The sequence below is a fragment of the Homalodisca vitripennis genome, chromosome 6, assembly GCF_021130785.1.
Source record: "Homalodisca vitripennis isolate AUS2020 chromosome 6, UT_GWSS_2.1, whole genome shotgun sequence".
Classification (NCBI taxonomy): Eukaryota; Metazoa; Arthropoda; class Insecta; order Hemiptera; family Cicadellidae; genus Homalodisca; species Homalodisca vitripennis.
In genome coordinates this window covers 86,303,841-86,330,813 of record NC_060212.1, presented here as the reverse complement: position 1 = coordinate 86,330,813, position 26,973 = coordinate 86,303,841, and the positions used below count along the sequence as shown (strand labels likewise).

The 26,973-nt window shown below is 33.5% G+C and overlaps 1 protein-coding gene across 1 annotated transcript; it reads right to left on the bottom strand.

Annotated features, from left to right (window-relative positions):
• Positions 1–1,977: 1,977 nt before the first annotated feature.
• On the bottom strand, positions 1,978–20,034 carry LOC124364514 (venom carboxylesterase-6-like). The gene is made up of 11 exons (XM_046820058.1): positions 19,951–20,034; positions 18,642–18,791; positions 17,184–17,342; positions 15,504–15,660; positions 12,053–12,238; positions 11,545–11,744; positions 10,590–10,755; positions 7,094–7,269; positions 4,791–4,968; positions 4,263–4,395; positions 1,978–2,192 (listed from the first exon to the last, which is right to left on the bottom strand). Exons 2-11 carry the CDS (start codon positions 18,783–18,785, stop codon positions 2,030–2,032), a joined length of 1,662 nt encoding a protein of 553 aa, XP_046676014.1. The 5' UTR covers positions 18,786–18,791; positions 19,951–20,034; the 3' UTR covers positions 1,978–2,029.
• Positions 20,035–26,973: the final 6,939 nt, after the last annotated feature.

The window sequence follows — 26,973 nt, the reverse complement described above, 5'->3', positions numbered from 1 at the left end:
TATAACTGAAGCCAATCAACTTCAAGAACGTCATCGCCTTGCACAAACTAAAAAGGCGATGTAGATAGCAGATGTTGATTCTTGTAAACATTATAAAATATTGTAATTGTTTGTCCAGTGTGTTTGAACTATACTATTTAAATTGGTCTGTCCCAAAAAGTCATTGATCCCTAGCCTTTGGAAAATTACCCTTTCACAGCACAAAGTTTTCCTGAGTTTTATTTGTCTTCACAAAATTGAAAACAAATAGATAATTGTTTTAGTCATTTAAGTGGTTAATATGTTGATGTAGTCTCTGACCATGTATATTTTTTACACATACCGGATTTAAGCAATATCAAGCCCTCTGCGTTGTTTGTACCATGGTTTCAAATTAAATTTGCTTTAAATTATTAAAGTTTATTGGAATGTTTAGATCATAGAAACCTTGGTTTTGCTTAACCTTTTTGAATACAAACGTATATATTTACATAAAAATGAAAAGATTTCTTGTAACTGTAACTAGTGGTGGAAGTGGAGACGCATCAGTGAAGGCAGGAACGAGTAGTGGTCCCAGACAGATTTGTAAGCACAGCACCGTCATCATACATCCGGTGAAGCGGATAATATACTGAGGAAGTGATATTTCAAATATTGATACAGCAACATCCGCTTCAAACCCCAGCACGTTCTTTGGTATATGGCGCTGCATTATTGTACGTGCTTATTCAGATATACGAGTATGTTATGTCATTTTCTGTACTTGGATATGCCAGACTTTTATCTCATAAATGAACACGAATTGTGGATTGTGAAACTAATATCAAAAACTGCTAGACAAATTCGGCTGATTCTTTTTTTGAAATATTTGGTGAATTCCAAGGAAGATATATTATATGAAGAGAAAGATAGGGGAATTGTCCTGGAATATTTCAGAATATATAAATATAATGATAATATTTATGTTTGATCATCCAAATTTAACTACACTAAACAGCTATTGACGCTCTCGCCTACAGCTATACAAAGATACTTTTTTTACTTTCATTTACAGAAAATCAAGTATACCTTGCATGATAAGTAGTGTAATGGAAGCAGAAAAGGGATAGATGTTATCTACAATTTATTTCAGATTGCACCCGTGACGAATTTAAAGCATCTAATGCAAATTAAATATTATTTGCAAAATTTTATATAACCTAAGGTTGCAATGAACCTTATGAGGGTTCATAATGAAGGTTATAATGAACGAAGCTGTGTTTAGCTTAAACATGTTTGGTCATGGAGACTTGCGATGGGCCAACTATACAGAGGCGTAAGGTTAAACAGAAGAATGAATGCTATCATATCTCCACCAGCAATAATTTCCTAGACTGTGGTGTGAAAAAATACTTTTATAACGTAAAACCTATTTTAAGCTATTATTTTAAAATGCTGCGTGACTTAGTACGCTTATAACCGATATAACTGTTGACTGTAGTAAACTGCTCAGTCCTACGTATGTATTTGTATTTTCTTCATCGAGGCAACAAGACAAACTCAACTATGGCACTGTAAAGTGTCTTAAACCGAAAGTATATTAGAAGAACCGGAAGTGGACTCTTTGGTTGTCTATCTTTGGGAAACGTCTTCGGCCAAAAGTAGATTTCCAAGGCCCTGCACACGCGCCTCTTTTGTAGCAGACGTATTGTATGAGACCTGGCTACTGATGTGCCACATACCAATCTGATAATGTAAGATTTCGGTAGCTAACGTATGTTTGGCCCTATAAACACATATTTTACTATTTAAACTGAATTTTGTTTATTTGTTGGTAGTCCTAACTCAATTAAAATAGTTGTTTAGGATTTAAACTTCCTAAAATGGTCTATTTGGTATTTTTGTTTGTTACCAAAATTCATAATTCTTAGATTTTTATTATTTTATATTTCTAAACATACCAGAATTTAAGAACCCTAATACTAAGAATAGGACATAAGGTTTAAAAAAAGAGTATTATACACACACAAATTTAAGTACTATTCCAGAGCGTGACAGCGTAGACAAGATGTCACTCAGAGCGATATTTCGAGTACAGCTTCTCCCAGAAACTGATTCTGGCCGATAGAGGTATCCCTTGATTCATGTTCCAACTGGTTCCAATGTCCATGAAACATGGGTTATCCTTGGCGTTTTTATTCCAAATTGCTTCAAGTTCACTGCAGTTAGGATCTCTGAAAAAAATTTAAATTATTTTACGAAGGAATATTTAAAATGTACACAAACAATTTACACAGTCCGTATATAAAACAGTTTAAAACAGCTGTGTATATAATTAAAAACATACTAACAATGTGCTAAATATACAAAGATTTTAATGATTATAAGATATTTTCAGTAGAGTTACAGGTATCATTATTTATGTCACTTATAAATATTTTAAATTGATATTTGAATATTTGAAAGTATGAATATTAGTATAAATATAAATATAGTATAAATATAATTATAAATATTTGAAAGTCACTTATAAATCTATTTATATCACTATCACTGTTTTTATGTTGGTTCCAATGGGTTGATTATGCATCCAAGACTCCCGTACCAAATATTAGTAGGCCTAAGTACCAAAACACAACATATATTTAGTTTTTACGTACCTTTAGTTTGTATTATTTTTAAAATAAAAAAGTAATATACCACTACATTTATTACAGAAATCATCGAATTTTATTTCAGACATAAATAAAACCAGTAGTTGAAAAAACCTATAGGTTGTACTTTTAAACACATTTAAAAGTAGTGACTGAAACATAGTTGTTAGAACTCCAAAGATATTTTGCAAACCATTATTTTCCAGCTATGAGGTTGATATAAATATAAATTCCTAATTACTTTGTTTCCGGCCTCAGGGTGAAAAATGGTATAAATTCTTAAACTAATTCAGACTAATTTTACTTATTTTAATGATAGACTCGGTGTTTTGGCCTAAAACAGAGTAAGGCAAACCACTGCATATGGTTATAAGCTCAGCGGTCTTTCATATAAATTTAAAATCTAAATGTGTAAGAATATAGCAATTATTTGAGTGTGCCTTAAAAAGTAGTTTGATAGTATTCTCTTAACCTTGTGTGTTTAATATTTAAATTCAATCATACCTTTGTGTACCTCTTTTAAAATGTATTGGATGAAAATAATCCATATTATGTTTGTTTAATATTGTTTCTTCATCGAGATAAGTAACGTATACAATAAGTATGTACTTCCCAGTGGTTAAACTAATCTTACGAAAAAAAATGTTAGGATGTAAACCTAATGTAAATTATACTTTTTAAGTAATTTGATTAATAAGAGAGCTTTAATAATTCTGAAATTCTTTCATTAATCCTATAGGAAAGAATATAATGAAAAGGAAATCAAAGTAAATTACTAGAAAATATATCTCATTAGTTGTTAAATTCAGTCCAGCATTGACGAAGAATATTGTACAAATCTATTTAGGCACTCGTTAACATAGGCTGTACTCCCTGATAGGCCACCGCACCATGTCTGGTTGGAATCGGAAAAGTTTTCTATGTTACTGAGACTTGTATTTTAATTAGTCCGTGAGTTTGAGTACTGTTATTTATTCTATTTAAATATATTGTATTTATGTTTATACAGGGTCTTCAAAAATTTGGAACGGAATTTTATTTTTTGAACCATTTCAGATAAAACGTTACACGTAAACTAATAAATTTACTTTTTAAGCAATCCATTTTTTGTTCATACGGGGGACAGTTCACAAGGAGTCAGAAGACAATCTTAAATCGAATAATAGATTAATATGCGCATCAAATTAAAAGTTGATTCAACGGACAACCGAGCTGGAAATGGCAGCCGTTCAAAGATGGCTTTAATTGTAACTAAAGCAAACGTTTAGTAAGTAAACTTCGTAAATTGTCCATTTTAGGTTTGCGGAATGTTACTCTATTAATAAATAACTCTAAACCTAAACAATAAAATTCCGTTTTTGGACCTTTTTGAAGACGCTGTATAATTGATGAACCTTTTGAGCATTTTAACTTGTTTTATAATTTTGTGTGTTATTATTGTTATTTAGCTGTTAAGTAGTTATTAGGCATATAATAGCATATATGAATTTAACGTTTTGAATTAAAAAATTAGGGAGCTGGGAAAAGTAAAAAGTGAACTTCAAATTTGCTAGCAGGACATGTATTGACATTCCTTTGTTAAAGTTCACTAAAAGCTGTTGCATTATTCAACAGTTTTATTTTGAATTATTAGACAACTACATTTCTTACCCTTTGTAAGCAAAGGAAGTCCATGCTTTGGCTTGTTTTATCCTAGCTTCCTTGGAAGCGGGTGTCAGATCAGATGCTGGGAGGATGGAGTGCACTATGTAGACGAAAGCTGCATCCGCTGCATGGCATGTCTCTAATTGAAACAGAACAAAAAACTATTATACTACATTACACTAAAGTATTGCAGCAATGTTACAACTTGTTTCATTTATCATCAAAAAGAGGTCCTTATTATTGTACTTAATAAGCATTCAACATCGCACTAATACGAGGAAATCGTGCTTTCCACAGACACAATTTACAGATTTTCTCCCTTTCCCAAAGATAAAAAGGTGTGTGTATTTTTCACAGCCAAGCTGGGGCGATGCTGTATTCAGTTTTTTTTCTTTGATTTGTTTGCTTTGAAAGTTATACAAAAAGGGACCGATATATTAAAAATAACAACTAAGAAAAGCACTCTGTTGCTGCCTAAATTCAGTATATTTTATTATTTTGACTTATGCATAATTTTAAAATAAAGTGAGTTACCTGATGGTGTAACAATTCTTGAAAATTCTTCGGGATCATCATACTTAGCTTTCATGATCTTACACAAACAGTTAGAATGATTGGTGAAAAGGTAACAGTAGACAGACTCTGAAGACCTTTCCAAAAGATATTTCCTAGTTTGCTCCATTCCCAGGTGGAACAAACTGTCCCCTAAACACTACAAAAGATAAAATGTAATAAATATTATTAAAATTATAATTTTAAAACTAACATGGGGTTTGATACTCCATCTTCAAATCAGACATCACTTTTTAACGAATAGAAACAAGAATATGTCGTATCAGATTAGATATAATTTACATAACACCAAGTAGGCAGATACTTATACACCAGTATGTACCTCTAAACATGTAATAAAAACAAAAAACAACACTAATTATTAAAACTTAAGTACAGAATAACAGGTGACAGCAGGTCTGCATTCTCCGGTCAACCAAATAGACCTGACTGGAGGCCAATATTAAATGACGATTGTTACGGCAAAAACAAAATGGTGGCAAAATAGGAGGGAATTATTATGAGCCATTTTTATTATTGGTCCATTCTAGATGAATTTCTTAGAATCATATTTTGACTCCGCATTGGCTTATATTCAATTCTCTTAATCTGTCTGATACTTTAGGTTTCCTTGTTTGTTCATTTTCGGCGTTGACAACCAAAGTGGTCAAATTTCCACTGACGGTTGACAGATCGGTTGGTATGCAAATTTAATGTACCAATTGCCTAGATTAATTTCCTTTAAAAAAATTAGATTCCCGGTGTATTACGTTGGCTTCATCCCAATTCGTACAATATTAGAATAGAATAGAATAGGATATAATATATTTATTGTCCTTAAGCTTTGTGAGCAATGGACATTGCCAATTAACACAGAATCAGACAGCACTCATATAAAACTTTTTAAACAAAAGTCACAATTAATTTATAATAAATAACACATTTTTTAACATTAAATAAGACCGTTGTCAAGTTAACAGTAAAACCAAACAAAAATACTATAACAATCAACAAATATAAAATCTATAAAATTAATAACAAGGTAAAATTTGTATAGCACAAAATATATAATTGACCCGCTTTAAAATTCATAGCGTAGATTAGTGCTTTTTAAAGCCAATTGAAGATTGTTTAAAAACAATTTTTAAAGCCACGTTTAAATTGTTTCAGGTCTACTGTATACGCATATATTCAAAATTCTGTTGAGTTTTGCTTAGCCTACAGTAACTTATATCTACTAAATTCCTGTCCTGAGTGCACATGATCTCTGAGAACTTAACCGTCTGAATTCTTCTTAACATAAACTAAACAAGTGTACATATACAGATTCATTACAGTAAGAATCGATACTTGAACAAATAAAGGTCTACGGCTAGTATTTCGATTTGAGTTTGTTACAATTCGTATTGCTTTCTTTTGTATTAATGAAACTCATTAATTCCCTAAAAGAGTAGGCCGTATAAAAGTAGGCTATGCTGTTAAAAAAAGCTAATTATGAATTTTTCAAGTATGCTTTAGGTACAAAACGTTTTAGATGTCTCAGCAAAAATACAACTCTAGATAATATAGCACACACCTGATTTGGTATGCTGTGACCAAGTAAGTTTACTGTCTCAAAACTATTCCTAATAGTTTTACACTAGGCACAAAATTGTACTGGTTATAGGCTGTAATGTAAATACAATTCTTTAGTCTTCAGGCCAACAATAATGTGCAATTTTTTACATTTATGTTAGTCTTTTTCTCGTGTTTTTTGTGTGTTCTTTTATGCTTTCGTTTAATCGTCTTTTTGTCTCGCCCATGTATTCACTACTGCAACTACATTTTATTCTATAAACTCAGATTTTGGAATCCGGTTTGACATTTTTAATTTTTGTTGTCACGAAGCTTTTTCAAAGAGTACTATGTATTGTAAATGCGGTTATAATGTACTTTTTACCTACTCCGATAATCTTGGCACAAAATGGATTGACATAAACGTAAATGTATCTCTTTTCTGATTTACTGACTAAGGAATTATTCGTCTGGTTCGCTTGCGCTCGTTTATTACTGAGTGAGGGTATTCATTGCGTCTAAGATCCTATTTAACTTTCTTAATTGTTTTGTAATAATGTAATTTTCAATATAAGCTGACAATGACTTTAACACATTGGTATACATTTATTTCTATTATTGAGTAGTAATTATGTGTATAGCAATGTATACTTGCGGATATACAGAGGAAACCTCACATGAGTATAAAAGCAAAATCTGAAATGACAAGAAATATAAAATAATCCACTCACATATAGATAACTGGAGAGGTTGTCCCAAGAGATAGGGTTTCCTTTTAAATAATAGTCCCATATCTCTTTCTGTGCTTCTTTTTCCTCCACACTTCCTGTTTTGAGTCTCAAAAATGACGGAACTACAAAACTGGGATTTTCATTTACGACTGCAAATTTTTCTTCATTTAGGCCAACTGAAAATAATCAAAGGACTTTAAACTTTTTAATCTAATAGTAAGTATTATAGTGTACTAACGCTCTTATCTTGTGTTCTTATTGCAATGTGGCACTTTCCAGATGCCGATGAACGAAATCCGACTTCTTTCTGTCTGTAAGCACGAAAAATATCGAAAGAGTTTATCTCGAAAATGGACTGTCTATTAGGATTTTTTGATTTCTGACTGCTAAAGAGTGACTGATTATATTAATGGCAACGAGAAAAACACAGAATAAACATTTAGACTATTTTGCACTTCATTAGTCCCTATGCCGCCCTGACAACTGTCACGACAGTAGATGATATTTTTGTTGAGAATAAAATATATGCATTAAAGAGGCTGATCAACTCTTGTTGCAAGAAGTTTTCCATTAACGAAATTCACTGTGTTCTTAAAAAAGTGATGCCTGATCCTTACGAAACCAAAAGTCCATATTCCTCCACGAACCCCTTCAAACTAGAGTTAGTTATAAAAAGTGGTTTGTAATGGAAACCGTCTGCGAGTGAGATAAAAATAAAACAAGCTGTTGACGGATCGGTTTAGAGGTGACTGAAATAGTTTTACCTTCTTATGAGAAGGTAAAACTATTTTAGTGCAGTTTTTAAAACTCTCAGGTGCTGCAGTTTTTTAAATTCAAACTAATTTTATGAAATATTTCTTGCTGGTGAATTTATATTGGGGCGACCTATTACCTCCTCATGTCACTCAACAATTAGTTTGGAAAACAAGAACCATGCTATCGAAGTGTCTATCTCATTAAATCTTACATTTACATTATGCTTTATTACTGTTATGAATTGACTATTCTATTGCCCTCAAAACTGAATCACAAGAACAAAAATGAAAAATCGCGTATGTTAAACTCTAAGACTAGAGCCAGATTTAGAAAATAGAGGTACCCTAGGCTCCACCTGTAGTGCGGGCCCTGGGCTCGTGGTTTGGGGGAATGGAATACCTCCTAATGAAAGAAGCCCGGGAGCCTCCACCCCAGGAAATTTTGTAAAGTTAGGTGCATTATTATGATTTTTAAGCGAATTAGTGATAACTATTCTGCATATTCTGGTCTGAAAATATTAATGCTTCGTCAGTTATCCTCTCCGTAATGAAGCCGTTTATGATGTTCTCATGTTGAGTTGGACTCTGACATAGAGGTCCGGAGTCCGTTCTTGATCAGCTTCAGCTTAGAGAATGACCTTTCTGCAGAGCAATTTGTCAAGGAAAGGTACTTTCTTAACTCCACTTCTACATCCGGAAAGCTATCTTTTACGTTGTTTTCCAACATAAGTTGATATGTTTTCACTTTTTTTACTAATGTGCTTCTTTACCTTTCTCATATTCATTTTGAAACTGGTTGAAAAAATTCTTGAATTTTAAAAATTCGTTGCCTAATTCTGCGTCTAGATCTCCGTTTTAGCTGTCTACTGATGTTTTGCTTGCTGCTAACAACTCATCATTAGAGAACATGTCCATTTTGTTAAGGAACGCAAACATCGTATCGATAACTTCGTATGCTTGAAGTCTCTATGTCAATGCATCTTCAAGTTTATCTAAGACTGAAATGAAACGTGGGGTCCGGAATGTATCAGATGGGGTTAGGTCAACTTCCGGAGCTTGTACACAAATCAAGAAGAAAACTTAAATTTGTTTTCCGTTTACGTTTTTAGTCAACTTCATATTCTAGATCTAGACTTCCAATTAATTCAATAAATCCTTCTAATCATATTCTTCGAAACTTTTCCGTATAACTTTGAATCAGACTTTTCAAAGATTTTAACAATGATACGGTTCTGCTCACGGCAACTTTAGGGTTTTGTGAAGATTCACTAGTTTTGTTTATTTTACCAAAAATGTAGTCCCAAAAAGGCATACTATCCTGCTCCACTTGTTCATCTTTAGAACTAAACACAGCTCTTGATATCCCTGAATCCTCCATATCTTCTGAAATTTTCACCAGTACCAGTATATTTCTTGATATCCTTGCAAAATAGCTTTGGTAGCATCAGCTCGACATGACCACAATGTTGTTGTCCTTTTTGGTACACGAACGTTGTAGCTTGTAGTATCAAATTAAATGAATGTCCTACACAAAGTATCCGTGCTGCTAAATTGATTTCTTCTAAAACGAGCGCAAATACCAGAATGAACCCCTGCTCGTACTCACGCAGGTACGCACCCGCTGCCCGCTCCTCACACCGGTGAGAGACTTTAAACGCACGCCAACCCCTTACTCTGCTCCCAAATGTCACCCATTCACTAGACCTGTCTATTCAAAATCATGGTCTTGTATCATGGCTGTACGTACAAGGTACTAATCTAACATGGCTAGTGATATTATTTTGTAACTGTAATTTTGGTTGCAGACGCTCTGTGGTGCGGGCCCCTAGGCGCGCGCCTATGCTGCCTATGCTTAAATCCGGCTCTGCTCCAGACCATTATGCTGATAGGTCTGGTATGCTGATATGTTCTCTGTCCTTCCAATTTATTTTTAGATAAAAAATTACTGAACATTCCATGGAAATTTTCCCAGATGTATTTCTAAGTTTGGTGGAAATTTATAGTATTTTAAACAACCTACAATTTTGCAAGTGGATACGTCCTCATCTTCCATATTTTATCAAAGCAGGCTTTTTCATTGTTGCATGTGAACAAATCCACCCAATAGAGCCCGATGTAACAAAAGTGGTAACATTAACATCACCTAATTTCAATGTATGACATGTATTATATTGTGAAAGTGACTTTTCTTTCTAGAGAAGAGATGTTTTTTGCCAGATGTTACGATTATTTATTCCATTGCCCAAAAGTGTTATTACCCACTGTAAAGGAGGAAGGAATGTTAATCATATTGACTCTTCTTGACTAAATCTTGACAACTTCTTGACATTTACTGGAATTATTAACAAGCTATTTTGATCTTTTCTGCTATAATAAAAATTTTACCAAAGTATCAGTGATTTGTATGCAATCTATTACATTATACAACCTTTAATGCTCAATCAAATAAGAATGAAACTGGCCATCAATTGACAGGTATGGTTGTAAGTGGTTTGAGGGGATTCGTATCGTTAGAATCCATTGAGAATTGAATATCACATCGTAAAAGTTGGAGCTTGAGCAAAGTGAATAATTTCATTTCGTTACAAATAACGGGTTTACAAAATCTACAAATAGATTATGTGAAACCGTTTTGTGAAATATGAATGTGTCATGACTATTTTGTAACTTACTAGTTCCAATGTTATATTAGAACTGGATGCGGTACATGGTAATGAGGAATAATCACCATAAATACTTACCGAAGCCAAACAAGGCACCTTCTTTGACACAACATCCTAGAACGATAGGGACTTTGGCAAAGTCGCCTTTCTTCATAACATTTTCCGGGCTGTCGGTCAGAAAAGCGTCGGGTCCTGGTGTCTCCACACAGGGCACAAATGTCAAACCAAATCTCTTCATCACAACCTGTGGCCCAAACGTAATTTTAAATCACAAACTACTTCAGACCCAAGAATAAATGCAGACTCTTCAATGAAAGGGTATAGTTAGGCGTGTTGTGCAAAACAGCAATAAGAACATGGAACTTTTGTAATTTAAAAATTACAAAATTACATTGTAATTTGTAATATCACTAGTATAAACGAGTCCATTTTCCAATATAATTTTTATTTTGTGCAAGGCCTTTCTGAATCAAAGATTCCATCATCAAGCAACTTCACAAATTATCACATTATTATGTTATAAAATTGATTTTGATAATTTGTGAAGTGCTTGATGATGGAATCTTTGATTCAGAAAGGCCTTGCACAAAATAAAAATTATATTGGAAAATGTTGTATTTGTTTATACTAGTGATAGTACCTTTTTTACTAGTGCAATACCTTTTTTCCAATGCTCCAAGATTCTACAAGTCATTGTAAGATAAATGAGATCTATCAATTTTAATCGACTGAGGTTTAATTGTATCAGTACGCTTCAATACAAGTGTAAGCTACAGTTTTCGTTGACTCCAAGTTTCTCACATCTCAACTAACTTGCTCTACATTATTGCATATAACAAAAGATGTTAATTATTGGTGTAATTTTTTGTTATTTATGCGAGATTATACTATGATCCTGTATGAATTATTAAGAAAATTTAACTACACAACGTATATCACACAATTATTTTTCTAATGATACACTATTATTAGAAAGCTTGTAAGAAAAAAGTTTGTACAAATTATAATTGTTTACATTTTAAATATAATTTACCTCATCTGTGGGCAGTTTGTCCGCAGCAATTAAGATATCATCAGAAGACGCAGATCGGAGAGTTTGAAATACTTCATGGGAGTCTTCAGATTTACATCCTAGATGTTTTGCAAGTCTTAGCGCGTTAGAACGTGGATTTTCTTGAATAGCCCACGGATTTAAAGCAAACCCACTTTGCATGATACCTTTATTGAATAAACCTATAAGTAGTTCAAAAATTATTATTATAACTCTTTATGGCTTTTATAATTCAAGAAAACTTGGACCCTCTCCCCTACAGGGAGTTTATTTCCATATATTCCTACCATAAGCTTCCACGTTTGCAGTTATACTAAGCAAACTTAGCTCTTATGAGCATCTTTCCAATTATAATTTTGAATCATAACTTTACACTGTTATTATTTTTTAATGTTATAATTTATTAAAAGAAACTTCTATTTACATGCCATAAGTATATAAAACTATGCAATAATATTTGTTCTCTTGACTGTAGCAGTTTCAACATCACCTCTAGATGAAGGGGATATCAGATGGTAGCCCACTGAAGCTCCTCCAGCACTGATACCAAAGATGGTGACATTGTTGGGGTCACCACCAAAACTGTCAATATTATCATGGACCCACTTCAGAGCCAGGGTCTGGTCCTTCAGACCTGCGTTGCCTGGAGCATCCTCATTTTCCAAGGACAGGAACCCTAGCAGGAAATTGTATAGAGAACATTGCACATCAACATGAAACACGACTTTAATGTTAACGTAAAAATACATAAATTGTCATTCAAGTTATTGCAATTTTACACATTTTCATTTTGTATTGACGTGTTTTAAGAACGCTATACAATGGTTACAATATTTTGAACGTTTAAAATAAAAAGGGGAGTATTATGAAGTACAATGAGGCTAAAGTAATTCAATCGTACAATCTCTGTACCAGCCTCTTCTAGCCAAAGCGAACAGAGGAGTCCATATTTCCTCATGTTTAGCGTTTGAAAAACCTTTAGTATTTAGGGAGCCACTCCCCACTTCAACAGTTTTAACCCCATATATTAATATTTGCTGTTAGTGATGTGCCGCTCCTGGACATCCAGTATTGTCCAGATACAAGTGACACGTCGGTTTCTGCTGTAGGATCTACGAGTAGGTATAAACCAGCCAGAAGTGATCAATCCTGGGGAAGTTAAAACAGTTCAAAGAGCAATTAAGAGGTAAAATAATGGAAGAATGGCAGGTTAGGAGGGTGGAGCAAAAGTTCTCATAGAAATTGTCTGCATGAAGGTGGAAAATAACATTTTAAAGACCATTAGACTGTGTCCAATACAATGAGTGCTTGTGGCTTGAATTTTAAATCATTGGTGGTTCTATAAAGGAGTGAAATCTGATACATGAAAATCGAAGCTAGTCGCTGTCAAGCAACCGAGCTGCGGATAGGTGTACAGCTGAATAACGAGGTACCTAATGCGAATTATGTTAAAGATATTGAACAAGACCAGTACTGGATGAATCAGTACATTGGTAGTGCAATAAAATGTACAGTACATTCTATATAACTGTCGTTATTCTATATAATATTTAGTCGTTAAAACAATTTGTTTTATTAGCATTTCAATTAGAATAATTAGGGTTTTCAGAATTTGACCCTGTCAATTTGTAATAACAATGCACAGTCTAAATTACTGCTAAAAAGTTCATAGTTGTGGTCCGCTTGGAATAATTCTATAACATTTTGATTAAGAAGAATATGTGTCCGTTTCGTGGTATTTGACTTTATAATATGCGGAATTAAGCTCTGCTCGTAACTCATTGTTTCAAACACTAATTCAAATATTTTGGCCTACACCGAATGGCGCATTTCTAGCAGATCTATACCTGCAAGTAGAACCAGCAAAGAGTATAGAAAAACCGATTATGTCATTTATATATCTGGGAAACCAGTAAATCTGCAGGAATATCAACTAACCACACGTGTTGAGACATTGGAGGAAAGGGATATTAGATCGATTGGTCTAGTTTACCGCTCAGGATGGCGGTTGGGTTCAGCGTTAATTGTTTGCAAGCCTGACCGCGAGGGAGTTCCTTGTCTCCTTTGACCAGTAGATGCTGAGACCGATAAAACTTCCCTTCTTCCAAGGTGGCATGACTGAGGTGGATACCTACCTCACCACAACCAATTACCAACCCACAACCATGGTGGGTGGGTGTACCTACTGGGGGTGGCCACAAAGCCCCACACTTACCCATCCGGAATCTCCTGTCACTTCGAAAATCATTCAGAAAACTTTATATGTTTAAGTTTAGTGAGAGGTTCCTCAGCTTCTTCTCCTGACACGAGCGAACATAAAAATCTCCGGAATTTTTAAACTTACCTGTTCAGTTGGTTTGAATATCAATTGCTTTGTAATACACACAATAATTGGAGTGCTTTAGTTTAAAAATGTTATGTATCTTAATAAGATAGAATCAATGCAAAAGTCAGTTTTAAATAAATATAAAAACCTGCTAAATAGTAAGTTTAGCTCCGTTTCACCTTCCACTTAGTGCAACGTCTGAAATCCAACACTATGAAAGTCTTGACACATGGAATCTGGTATCAACAAACATCTGAAGAGACCCAAAACAGTCGGCGAGGAAGAAGCTCAGAACAAACTCCTCTCATCGTTTCGATATCGGAGACACCTAGACCACAAACTTTAATCCAAGTGAAGTTATGTTTTCATTGTTTCGTCAGATGCAAAACTGAGGGAGGACGAGACAATCGGTATAGGAATATTTATAGCAGCCAAAAAGACAACCACCGCAGTAAATAGGTTTATTAAAGACTTCTTTGTCGCCAGTTGTACTGTACCGACTGAATAAATGAGTCGGACTAGCAAATTACATTTATCTAATGAAATATTTAAAATGAACACCAACATGGATCTCCTACTCAATGAATGTTGTACAATTCTCTGAAAGTCGATGTACAATATTTACAACTCTGTTTCATTAATATAAAATATAATTTCATTGTTTAGATTAATTTGATTTGTATTTATATTTTCTATCTAATGCTCAATGGGCTGGCTGGACTGAACTGTATTGACGATTACGTAGAATCAGGTGATTGCTCCCCATTGGCCGAGATAATTTGAAATATCCTTTTAGTACATCACCTGACATCACATGAGCGCAACGGTGTCCCTGTTTACTGCCAGGGCCAGCAGTCATTCTAAAATGTGAATCTGAGTTCTTCTGTGGAATTTTGGATGCATCTCATTGTTTATTTGTACCGAACACATGACTCTTAAAACTCTCTTATCGTACTCGCCCTTTAAATACTACGTGATTTTCACTCACACAAGGTCTGGTCTACTTTCACTTTAAAATGCGTTAGATTTTGTGGAATTCTTAATTTGCCCAGGGTATATGTGGATTATTTACTTATATACTTGCCCCCCGCCCTAATTCTTGTTGTGTTTATACTCCACCTGTGATTTCACCAATCAGTGAAGCTTCTATCACCTACGGACGGTGTGTCGACCTTGTTGAGAAGGACGTGACGATGTCTTTTAGGAGGATGCGACATCTCAGCTGTGACGTGCTGTGCGTGTGACAAGTGAAGACGACTGGTGAAGGACGCCATTCCTCTGTTTAACCCTTTTTCTCGCTCTACCTTTCCACTTCCCATCCATGCTTGTCTGATTTATGCTAGTCTTTTTTCCTTTAAAGTGAAAATTATATAATTAATTAATTAGTCTAAATAGCATTTATTTTCCTCCGAACCGTATCTTTTGTCAGTTAGAGGAACTGGAATAAAAATCAATGTTACCTCCTCTTAACTACAGATTATGACTCTTTTAACTTTCAGTAATGCTTTAACAATAACTTTATTCATCCATTGTCTGTCATATAGATAAGTAAACATCAGTGAGCAGCGAGGGTTTTCTTAAGTGGACTCAATAACTACACATTGAGAATACTTACCAAATGCACCAAGTCTGTAGTTATGCGATACAAAAATGACATCGCCATATAATAAGATATCAGGACCAGCCCTTTTGAAACCACCTGAACCTCCGATAAAACCTCCCCCATGGATAGAGAACATCACAGGTTTCTTGGGCCTGCTGCTGTCTGGAAGCTGAAATAAAATATTTTATGGTAAAGATATTTAGCTTCATCGTCTTAAAAAAAGTCTTGTGCCTTGTTTATGTGAAATCTCTCAAGTATTAGACAGCAAAAAGTTTAGTAATTTACTAATCTCCAGGCGTGACTAACGGAAGACTTAAGAAATCTGGCTATAAAAAGAATACAACTCCAAAAAAAGATTTTTTGAAACACTTAGCGGGTTACTGCCTAAATCAACTTTTGATTCAGTTGAAATTACATTATCCACTACTAATAAATGTTAATTGAATCAACCACCAAAATGCTAACTACGTTAAAAACTACAAAATGTTGTCGGCATTAAAGTCTGTACCTATAATTAACTACCATGCTGAGATGCTAAATTTCTGTTACCGTACATAATTGGACTTGATTTTATAAGAGTAGTAAAAATATATATATTTTTTACAAAACAACAACTTAACAAAAAAAATGACTAACCATCACATTTTTTGGATAATCGTTTACGTCAACTAAAGTAATTTATGCACTATAAGGTTAACAACTATTAAATGTAACTATTAGGATTTGTTCTGAATATTATATAAAAAAATAAAGATGATAATTGCGACCATTCTGAAACCTTTACAGTTTTTATTTCTTAATAAGAATAACTAATATATATGTAAAACGTAATTTTGTAATGTTATTTATCTGTACCGGTACTCTGTTTTCATTTATAGGTGTAAAAGAATTATGTAAATAAACATGCATGTTTATTGTATTAAAATTTGTACGTTTCTAAATCAAGTTTAAAAACATATTTCATATCTAAGAAATCAACTGTGATAAGTTACAAACTTGATTAATTATTATTTTGTTTATGTAGGTGACTGGGGAAATCTTTAATTATATATAATTATAATTAAAAATATTGTCCATTAAAGCTTCAAACATATGTTGCCATTAATTTTAGTTAAAGAATCATTCTCATTTAAAAAATATAAATAATGTGTATAAAAACGATTTTTAAATTTTTCGGTTTTGTTGTTGGTTACTCAGGTATTTTAAGTATTTTTATTTGTTGCTTGAATATTAGAACATAGTATTTATATAGTTTTAAAAATAAGCTCAAAAGCTCAAATAAGCTCATACATTTAAATAACCAAATTCAAAATAAATAATAAATAAATTTTAAAATTTTTTATCTTGAGTTATTTGGATATCCCAAAGGTTACACTCATTTAAATTGTATTTATTTATTTTTTATTATTAAGATATTAGCAGTAAGCACGTTTAGTTAAACTAAATTGTTTTAAATATTGACATTGCTCACTTGTTATTATTATTACTATTAAAATGGGGAATCTTCCATGATACTACTGATGGCCAAAAAGTAAGGATGTATAAATGTCGGTGTTTAATGTTATTCATAAAACTGAAGGTCTTTTCACTACCAGTCTGGTCTTAATTACAAATATTGTCATGTACATCACGGTAATAAAACTTCTATTCATTTATTCAAATGTACTATCATTAACAGCAGAATGTACTCACCTCGTTCATATAAATGTTAAGATAAAGACAATCTTCTTCACCCTCTGAAAACTGGGCAGGATCCATGTCCGCTGTATGAAACAAGATTTTCTGCTTAGCCACAGGACCATCTTCTAATGCATCTCTGATGCCTTCCCAGCCACCAAAAGGCTGCGGTGCCTAAAACAAAATCAAGAATCAAGAATAATTTATTTTCCTCAAATGTAGGTATAAACAATACATAGCTTACAATAATTCCATTTTATGCCAAAAATTTACCTACACAAAGGGAAAACAATAGGGCCTCAATTAACAATAAAAACAAAGGCATTACAAATTAATATTTTACTGAGCGATTACAAAAAATCTTAAAAATGAGTAATTTATTATTTTATTATCTACGAATAAATCGTAATCCGATCAGTTAAAAATAGAGCATGCTTTGATTTATATGAAGGTATATTTATGCTAATTGTTTAAACTTTAGATTGTTTTAAACAAATTCAAAATTTGGCTCATAATAGTTAGGATACATTTATGTTACTGCAATCCCTATAGGTAAATTTGATAAAGCCTGTAAACATTGAATCAGTTATCAAACAACTAGAAACTGTTTATTGACATGGTACATTTTTATTCAAGATTAATTTCTAGATTTGCTGATATTTTTACTCCTTTCGGAAAAAAATAATTACTTGTATCGGATGAACTGTGGAAAGGCAGTGAAAAAATCAAACCAGCATTAGTGGTGGCTGCTCCAATCTTAGTGTTATTTGACTGTTTGACATCAATCAAACTAAATTACCTATAGTAGTAGCTATCTGTGGGCGTCGGTGCAGCAATTTTTCCCCAGTATCCAGGTGACAAAGATGAACCAATTGCATTTTACTCATCTACAGAGAGAAATTACTCCCAGTTAGAGACGGAAGCCTTTCAATCATTTATACGTTGAATAGGTTTCGCATTTATCTTTGGGTTTTGAAATTTTTTATATAAACAAATCACAGCCCTTGTCTATTTTTGAATACTTTAAAGGATCTGGCTTTCGGTCAATAAAATATATTTCCAAGAGGGTATAATTAGGGCGTAATTGGCTGAAAACCCCAATTCAGCACCCCCCCCCCTCTATGAGCTTCCATTCTGTGAAAGCTATCGGTATATCGGAACCCTTTTGTGTTAAAAATGTTGGTAGGGGGTAAAACAAGGCGTTAGGTTATTGTTTGTATATGCCTAACAATACTGAGGACATCAAGAAAGGACTGATGGAAAACTATAGACTGTACTATAAAGCCTTAAAACCTCCTAGGAATATTAGTGATATTCCATAAGGAATGGGGGGTATATGTGTACCATTTATCCTTAGCTCTGTGGGTTCAGGTGGTACTCTAAGACAGTACGCCAGATACTGTAAACCACAATGGTTGAATTTCAAAATCATTTAATATATATTATTTAAATAATAAATAATTAAAAATTTACCTTGAACCTAAGATCTCCCAGAGGTGGTTTTCCGTAAGGGATGCCTTGAAACGCATAATAACTGTTGTCGGTGAGGACAGAGTGCTTGATGCTTCCCCTCAGATGCCCCAGCTTAGTCTTTATGACAACTGTCTTGTCTGCCATGATTACCTGTTATGAAATATTTGCTCGTCAATCTATATGGAATCATTTAAGTACAACAAATTTTTTGTGTGTCAGTCACTTAAGAGCCGGATATATTTTCTACCATCTTAATTTTAACACAATAAGAACAATGTTAAACCTTAAAACACTTCGAGTCCTAATTTTAGGCCATGCAATCCATGGTACGTGTTTCATTTTTAATATATTCTACTTATTAATTTATTGCTCAGAAGAGAAAATTTCTAAAAATTCTTTTTAATTTATATTGAAATATTCCCATATTATATACTTTACAAGAAAATTAGAATGTTTTTGGATGGATATTAACCCTTTTAGTGCCACAGCGTCGCTAATTTTGACTGTACAAAAAGTGAAAAAACTACAAGAAGAACGTTTTATTATTCGAAAATGTCAGGTCATTCGTGAGTCTATTTCGAAACGATTTGGCGATAGGAGGTGTGACTCATGGAGTATTTTTCGATTAATTATGGAAGAATGAACTTATAATGAAATTTATTTTGGTCCCTGATAAGGAAAACTCGTTCAAAAAATAATGGGCTGCGATGATAATCTGTTGGGTAGTTATTTTACAACAGCTTTTTCCCCAAAAGCTTACAAATATGCCAAAACAGCCTGGCACTTAATGCATATGCCTTGGGAAAATACCTATGGCACTGAAAGGGTTAATTGCATACTTAAAATGAGACATCTCCTATAACTGTACGGCTTAATACAAGGACTAAAATCTTATTGGATGTTGAATATGAACCTATAAACAAATGTTCAAACCTATAAATATAGTCAAAGTCAGAAAAGAAAGGAAGCAATATTGAAGAGAAAAGGGTATAAAGTAAGAAGAAGTCTAAATAACAAATAGTACAAACTAATGTGGATTTGAAAATAACTGTACTTTACCTGGTTCAGAAGTTGAATTTAGTAAACATTTAAAGGAAAATATTCTCAATGACAGTTAGCAGTGCTGATTTAGATAATGAATGCATGTTGATGGGTTAATTAAGGAAAAGTTTAAAAATATTAAAACCAGTGATAGAAAATAATTAGTTGTCACAAATGATAACCTTAAACGGTTATGTTGTTAGTTGCATTGTTAAAATTAAAATAAATAATTAGCTGGTATGTTAAATCCGTAATTTAAAAATGTTACCTGCGACTAAGTCGACCACGGACGTAGTTGTGAGTCTAGTCTAAATAGCTGTGGAGGTCGAAATTACACATTATATGATTTTACCGTCTTATCTAAAGCATTTTATTGTGTTTACCTCGCGAAATTGCTTGGCAAACTTGAATTTCATGGCATTAGAGGCATGTTCTTCCAAAGACTTAGTTAATGTCTTAGCCATAGAACACGTCGTAAAAACTGAAGGAAAATTTCTGAACCGATTCACTTAAGTTACTTGAAATCCTTCAGGGATCAATCCTCAGTTCAATTATTTTCCTCATCTATGTCAATGACATAGCCTCACCTACGGTGTCTTATCGGTACTGTCAATCTTGTTCTGTTCCGACTCTCCTCTTCTCCTTAACTTTGTTTGATAAGATCCTCACACATGCCAGTGGCTCATGAGGAAGGACAAAATTAGCCAAAAGAGTGCTGGTCTTTATTTTTTAAACAACTTTACTTTCCATTTCTAAATTAACCATTAAACTTAGTCGAAGCATACATAAGTATGACACAAAAGGAAGAGATGTTTACTGAAGTGAATATCTCAGGAAGAAGTTCGTAAAATACCGTGCAGACACAACACGGTAATTTACGAACACTAGTTCTCACAGTCCGGAGTTCGTTTAATCAATAAGTTGTCAGGATCAATTAAAAATGCTCCAACACCCAAAGGTTGTTTGAATAACTTTTTAGCATCCCAATCATTTATGAATAAATGAATTTTATATCTCTTAATAAAAACATGGCAAACATACATTAAACTGGTCACTTTAACAAGTTGTGTGACCAGTTTAAGCTTAGACAAGAGTGAGCTTTATAATTGTGTATGTATAGCATGGAATTTGGCTGAGCGTCATTAAAGCTTATCTATTACTCAGTACGTCAACACAATTCCTCTTTAGTTTAAAGAAGGAATGTGAAAATTCCTCTTCTGTATTATTATCTATCAGCAGTAGATCTCGGGAGTTAAATTATTTTTTTATATAGCTTTGAGATTTTTGTAACAGATTAATATTGGTTAAATTAAAATTCAAACGGTTCGCGCCGAGAACGGTAAACGAAAATTGAAGTATAACCTGTGAGCGGTAATTGACGTATAACCAGTAAATATAAACAGGTATGTTTGTCATTCAAATTAAACATATTGATTTGGGTTGGAGGCTGAGGAGCTTCCGGTTTCCCTTAATTTCCGGTTTATAACACCCGTTTGGTTAGCGACCACGTTGTTCTAAAGATCTCGGCCTGAGTTCTTTTTCTACGAGTAAATAGCGAAACGGTAAGAGGAGGCCGTATTTAAGTTCTCTCACTTCTTTTACATGTAATCTCAAAATTAACTTATGAAATCTTAAACAGTGATAATTAATTTAATTTGTTTATATCTAACGTGATGCAATAATAAGTAAATATAACATTTTCTCATTTAATTTGAAAATATAATGAATCTCAGTTTTAGTGGACACATGCTGAGTGCACAAATTGACATAAGATGTTTGAAGTGGTGTTTTAAATCAATAAATCAGTGAATGCTTATAAAAGAAGAAAGTGAGTGATTAATTTTCTCAAGTAGTGAAATTGTTTTTTGTAAATTTAACTGGGTATATTGAAATCAGTCTACTTTATAAGAAAATTAATATTGCAACAGTTGAAGAGGGAACAGACGAGTCATAAACACATGGTATAAAAGTTGATCACACTACATAGACATTGAACATCAGCACAATTATGGCTCAGACTGAGTGGAGGTAAATACTGTTCAAATTTGACCAACACACACCAAATCTGCTTCATCAATATGACATTCAACTTCTGAGCATCATCATTATGACAAACAACGCGGGCTTTAATAATGTACACAAATTGAACATCATCATATGATGCAACAACGTGGGACCTCAATAATTGACTACAATTGTTCTACTCCATATAGTGACCAATAAGTGGGGCTAATAAAGTTAACACAGAATCCACATATGATCAACTCAATTTTGCATGCATCCTCAGCGAAGTCTGTTACGCGACATTTGGCGTTGAGTATTCTTGCCTTCTTTACGATTGATTTGTATCGTAAGCACTATTTTGAAATATTGTCATATTTAAGTATCATTACAGTTCAACCAGTTATTAAAATAACTACTCCAAAGACCACATAAAATGCTAAAAATACCTAATTAATGAAATTAACAATACAATTAAAATCTGCGCTGTACAACGCTGCTCAATGAGATACATAGGTATATATATTAGTTATTGGTGATGGAATGAGAAGACTCTTTTGGTAAATACCATTGAATAATTTTAAAGTAGATACAGTATTTAAAAAATAATTAGGTAATTTATTACATAACTTTCAACTTATCATATAATAATTGTGTCAGATATTGACAGTTGTATTACAAGTGTGAAGTTTAAGCAGTGATTCCATAAATGAGGATTTTAGCACTATAACTTAGATTTATATTGCTCATTTTGTCTAGACCGCAAACATATTTTTAACAAATTTTATATTACTTATAAATCAGTTCAAACACAGTTTTAAATAAAAGTATAAATAATACTCCTTTTATATTTTATAATATATTATTCTCTAAATAATATGCTATATTCAATTTATTGTCCTTTAAGGATTTGATGACAAATATAATATTTGACAGACAATAAGATGACACCTGGATAAACTAATAATAAGTTTTTAAATGTAAATTTTAAGAAATATACAGAACTTAGTAGCTGATAATCCTAATGGGTTATTTAGAAGATAAGTCGTACATTCATCATTCATTACGTTGAAAAATTAACACCATTAATGGCGATTTCTTAAACTCACTTTCTTAGCAAGGCTAAATATCCTTAGTTTAACAATTAGTTCATTCCAAAAGGTTGCAAGGCTCAATACAGTGAACTATTGATCCTATTTTGTGTGTGAATTCTGATAAAAAGACACAGCAGGATTTTCTAAAGGCTACCATTCTACTAAGACTGGGAATTCTTTGTTTGACGTTTGTTTTTACGGTAGGAAGATTATGAAGAAAAAATTATTTCTCCGGACATTTTTCATAGTTCAGTGATGCAATACAATCAGTAACACTACGTTTCGAGATCTGCACTCTGATCTTTTCTTCAGGTGAATGACGTACCTAATACATAACTAAAATCTAGGTAAAGTAAACTAAACATACCAGAGTGATGCACATCTCAAAAAGAAGAGTTACAGATTGTATTGTATGTAAAGGTATCAAAACTGCAAAATATAAATTTAAGTTTCAGGGTTTCACTTAGGAAGAAATTTTAAAATATAATACTAATGTTACACAGCTTGAGTCCCATGACATTAGAAGCGAGTCTCTTAAATGGCTTAGCTCATTTTAAGCCACAGAGGTACGACTCTCTTTTCAATGCAGTCAAGCGAAGTCTTGCAACAACAGGTTTTTGTTCATTTCAATAACTGTATCCAATACTTCCACAGCTTCAATCTCACAACAATCTCTTCAAAACCCAACGTTTGAATTTTGATTTTCTCTCACTGCGAGCAACTATTGTGGACCTGACATCTTGATGACCTACCCTACAATGGAAGACGTCACCTCTTCGAAATTCTTAGGAATATAACTTGATCGAGGATGGACTTTGTATGAACACATTGATCATGTTTGCGCAAAAATCTGCTCAGGCATCTTTGTTCACAGGTCTTTAACCAAATACTGCCCCAATCTGTTGACTCTTCCATGCCTCTACATATCGGAAACAACCTTGTTTGGTATGAATAAACGTGCCTTAACCAGAGGCCAAGACATACACATGTATGAGACACGTAGCAGGGTAAACTACCGAACTGGGAGACAGAATGGTGGTTTATGAACGCCTGCCCTCGCAAGCGGGTGTTCAATTCCGCAACAGACTGCCCAATTCAATCAAAGATGCTCCAACGCCTAAGGCGTTAAAGACCCGCCTAAATCACTGCTTGGTGTCTCAATTAGAAGACTGACCCGTTGTTCTAGGTGCGTTTCATTGGCTATGAATGATGTAGTTGTATGTATGGATGTGTATTGTAATATGGATGACACAAATTTAGGATATCCTTATTAATTGACGTTTGTCATGAAATATAATATTATCTCAGTTATAAAAAGATTTAATTTGTTTTGAGCTTGTTTATCTTCTGGAGTGTTTTTGAGGTATTCAACATTTACCTCGTAACATGAATATTCGTCTTTCTGAATAGTATGCTGTAATTGACCTATATTTTTCGTATGCAGTAATAATTTGGGGATCAGAAACCATTCACATCACAGATCTTATTTCAAAAAAGATTAAAAGTCAAAAAAGATTATAGGAGTCATAGCAGGAATTGGAAAGCTCAGCCTTACGCTGCCTATTCCAAACTTTTAAAATTGCTGACCTTCCTATCAATTTTCATTTTGGAGTCAATATACAATTTAAAGAAGTTTGTGCCTATTTTCTGTACTTATTGCTCTCCCATTTAAAACTAGCATCAAGTTGAACTACAACATACAAGAGCCGTTTTGATTCTTCAACCGATCTTACGCCATGACGGCCATGTGGTCTGCGTTGTGGGTAGTATTCGATTACGCTTATTCCCTTGTTACAGTCCAATTTTTTTAACCGTAGACTCGAGCTGGGAGAGCGGTGGTAGGCGAGGGGTGCGGTGCGGGTGGATTGTAAAGGGCTTTCTGCAAACGTACGCTCAAGGTCACGCGCTTGTGAACTAGCGGGATAGATGCGAATAGACGGTCGGACCTCTCATTCGACTGTCAGTAAAGTTATATACCGTTACACAGAACTCTATGGTATATTTATTGTCCTATATCGAACTGGCCTGCCTGCCTGCCAGTTCAGTCAGTGCACTTGCAGCGACCTCGACGAGCGCTTCCGTGAAAATTGCTTAGCCTATAACTTAGTGCGAATTTTATTTTTTAACATTTTAAGTTTTGCTTACTGGAGTGTGTTTTAGGTTAGTGCGGGCTTCTATATAATGGAAACATTCGTATCGAAGGTAACTTCAGGGAAAAAACTTCACAGTCAGGCAAGAGAAATAATTTGGCGAGTGAGCGTGTTCATGCTTAACGAAACTATTGAGCCAAAAACCCTCATACCGTTAAAGAAAGGTATAGAAAGAACAGCGGCAGCTTGCGGAGGTTTCGGTTGGAGTAGTTGAAGAAAAAATTCGTAAAGAGAAGAAAGATCTTGACACCACGGATGATTACAACGTGCTCATTTGCTACACCCAAGAGAAAGAAAAGAAGTAAAATCGTCACAGATATTGACGACTTTGACAAATGTGTAATAAGAAGAAAAATTTACAATTTTTACAAATCCGAGCGTTCATCACTTCCTTCGCTAAAGTTATTAAAAAACACACTCGCAGAAGATTAAATTTCAAAGGTAGTGTATCAAGTCTTCGAACAATTATTAAACAATTTAGGATTCAAATGGAAAAAAAATTGAAAACAACAGAAAAATCTTAATTGAACGGAATGAAATAAGAGCTAAGAGGATTGATTATTTGAAAAAAATAAAAGAAATCAGAAAAAGAAAAACAAATCAGTCGTATATATGGACGAGTCTTATGTTTTGTCTACTCACGTTACTCGAAAAAGGTTGGTGTGATGGTAGCTTAGAGGGTTACAAAAGTAATATAAGTAAAGGCGATAGAGCGATTATAGTCCACGCAGGAGGGGACATGGGTTTCATTCGCAATGCATGTCTAGTTTGGAAGGCTGGAACAACCGAAGGTGACTATCACATGCAAATGAACCATGAAAACTTTGTGACGGACAAAAACACAGTTAATTCCCAACCTTCCACAAAATTCGGTCGTTGTCATTGACAATGCTTCTTATCACAACGTACAAGTAAATAAAGCTCCAAATTCAAAACTCGAAAAAAGGCTGATATGACTAAATGGTTGGATGAACATGAAATTGAATACGACTCTTCATTACTAAAACCTGAATTGTACGAACTAATAAAAACTCCATAAGGACAGATACAAAATTTTTTGTTTTTGATAACTTCCTCCATCAATTCGGTCATTCAGTTCTTCGATTACCGCCATTACCACCCGGACCTTAATCCAATCGAGATGATTTGGGGAATAGTTAAAAACTTTGTAGCCCAGAAAAATGTTACCAATAAAATAGCAGATACAATTCAGTTGTGTAAAAATAAAATGGATGCTATATCTGTAGAAGAATGGAAAAAAGTTTGTGATGAGGTAATAAAAAGTGGAAAATGAGTATTTGGAGAAGGAAAACGTAGTAGATGACGCAACCGAAAGTTTTATAATAAACATCGGTGATTCTGAGACCAGCGATAGTGAAGAGGATAGTGACGCCAGTGATGTGGAGGAACTCGCCGCTCCATTGTAAAAAAAGTACTGTAAGTATTAAAGAATATTATTTTAATGCAAAAAAGTTGAATGCAATCATTATACTTGTTGTAATTGCTCAATATTAATAGTTAGTTAAACATAGAATACAAGTGAGTTAACACCGTTGTAAAATAATACAGTTATGCTACGGGTAAAGTATATAATTGCAATAACAATTAAACCCACAATATTTTAAGACTAATAAATTAGTTAAATTAACTTGGTTATTTCGTAAAGGTATTTTTATTGCACAATAAAACTAATTTATTGAGTTAATACGGTATCAGTGAGCCAATGCGCCAACTACAGTTCCGGCAGAAACGTTCACTCATCACTTCATATGCTACTACAGGCTAAACTAAACTTCCAATAAAAAAAATGATAAATTACAAAAAGAATATTCATCTATTTTCACACAACTTTCTCGCTGACAAATTTTGTCTGACCAAAAAATAAAAAAATCCTCTCTTACTACTTTTTTCTTGTCATTGTAAACGCTATGTAAAATGTAAACAATAATCAAAATTATTTCGAAATTTTTTTAATATTTAAAAATGTAACCAATATATTGCCAATATTAAGAGCTTTAATTTGACGCATCTTACAGAATTGTACGA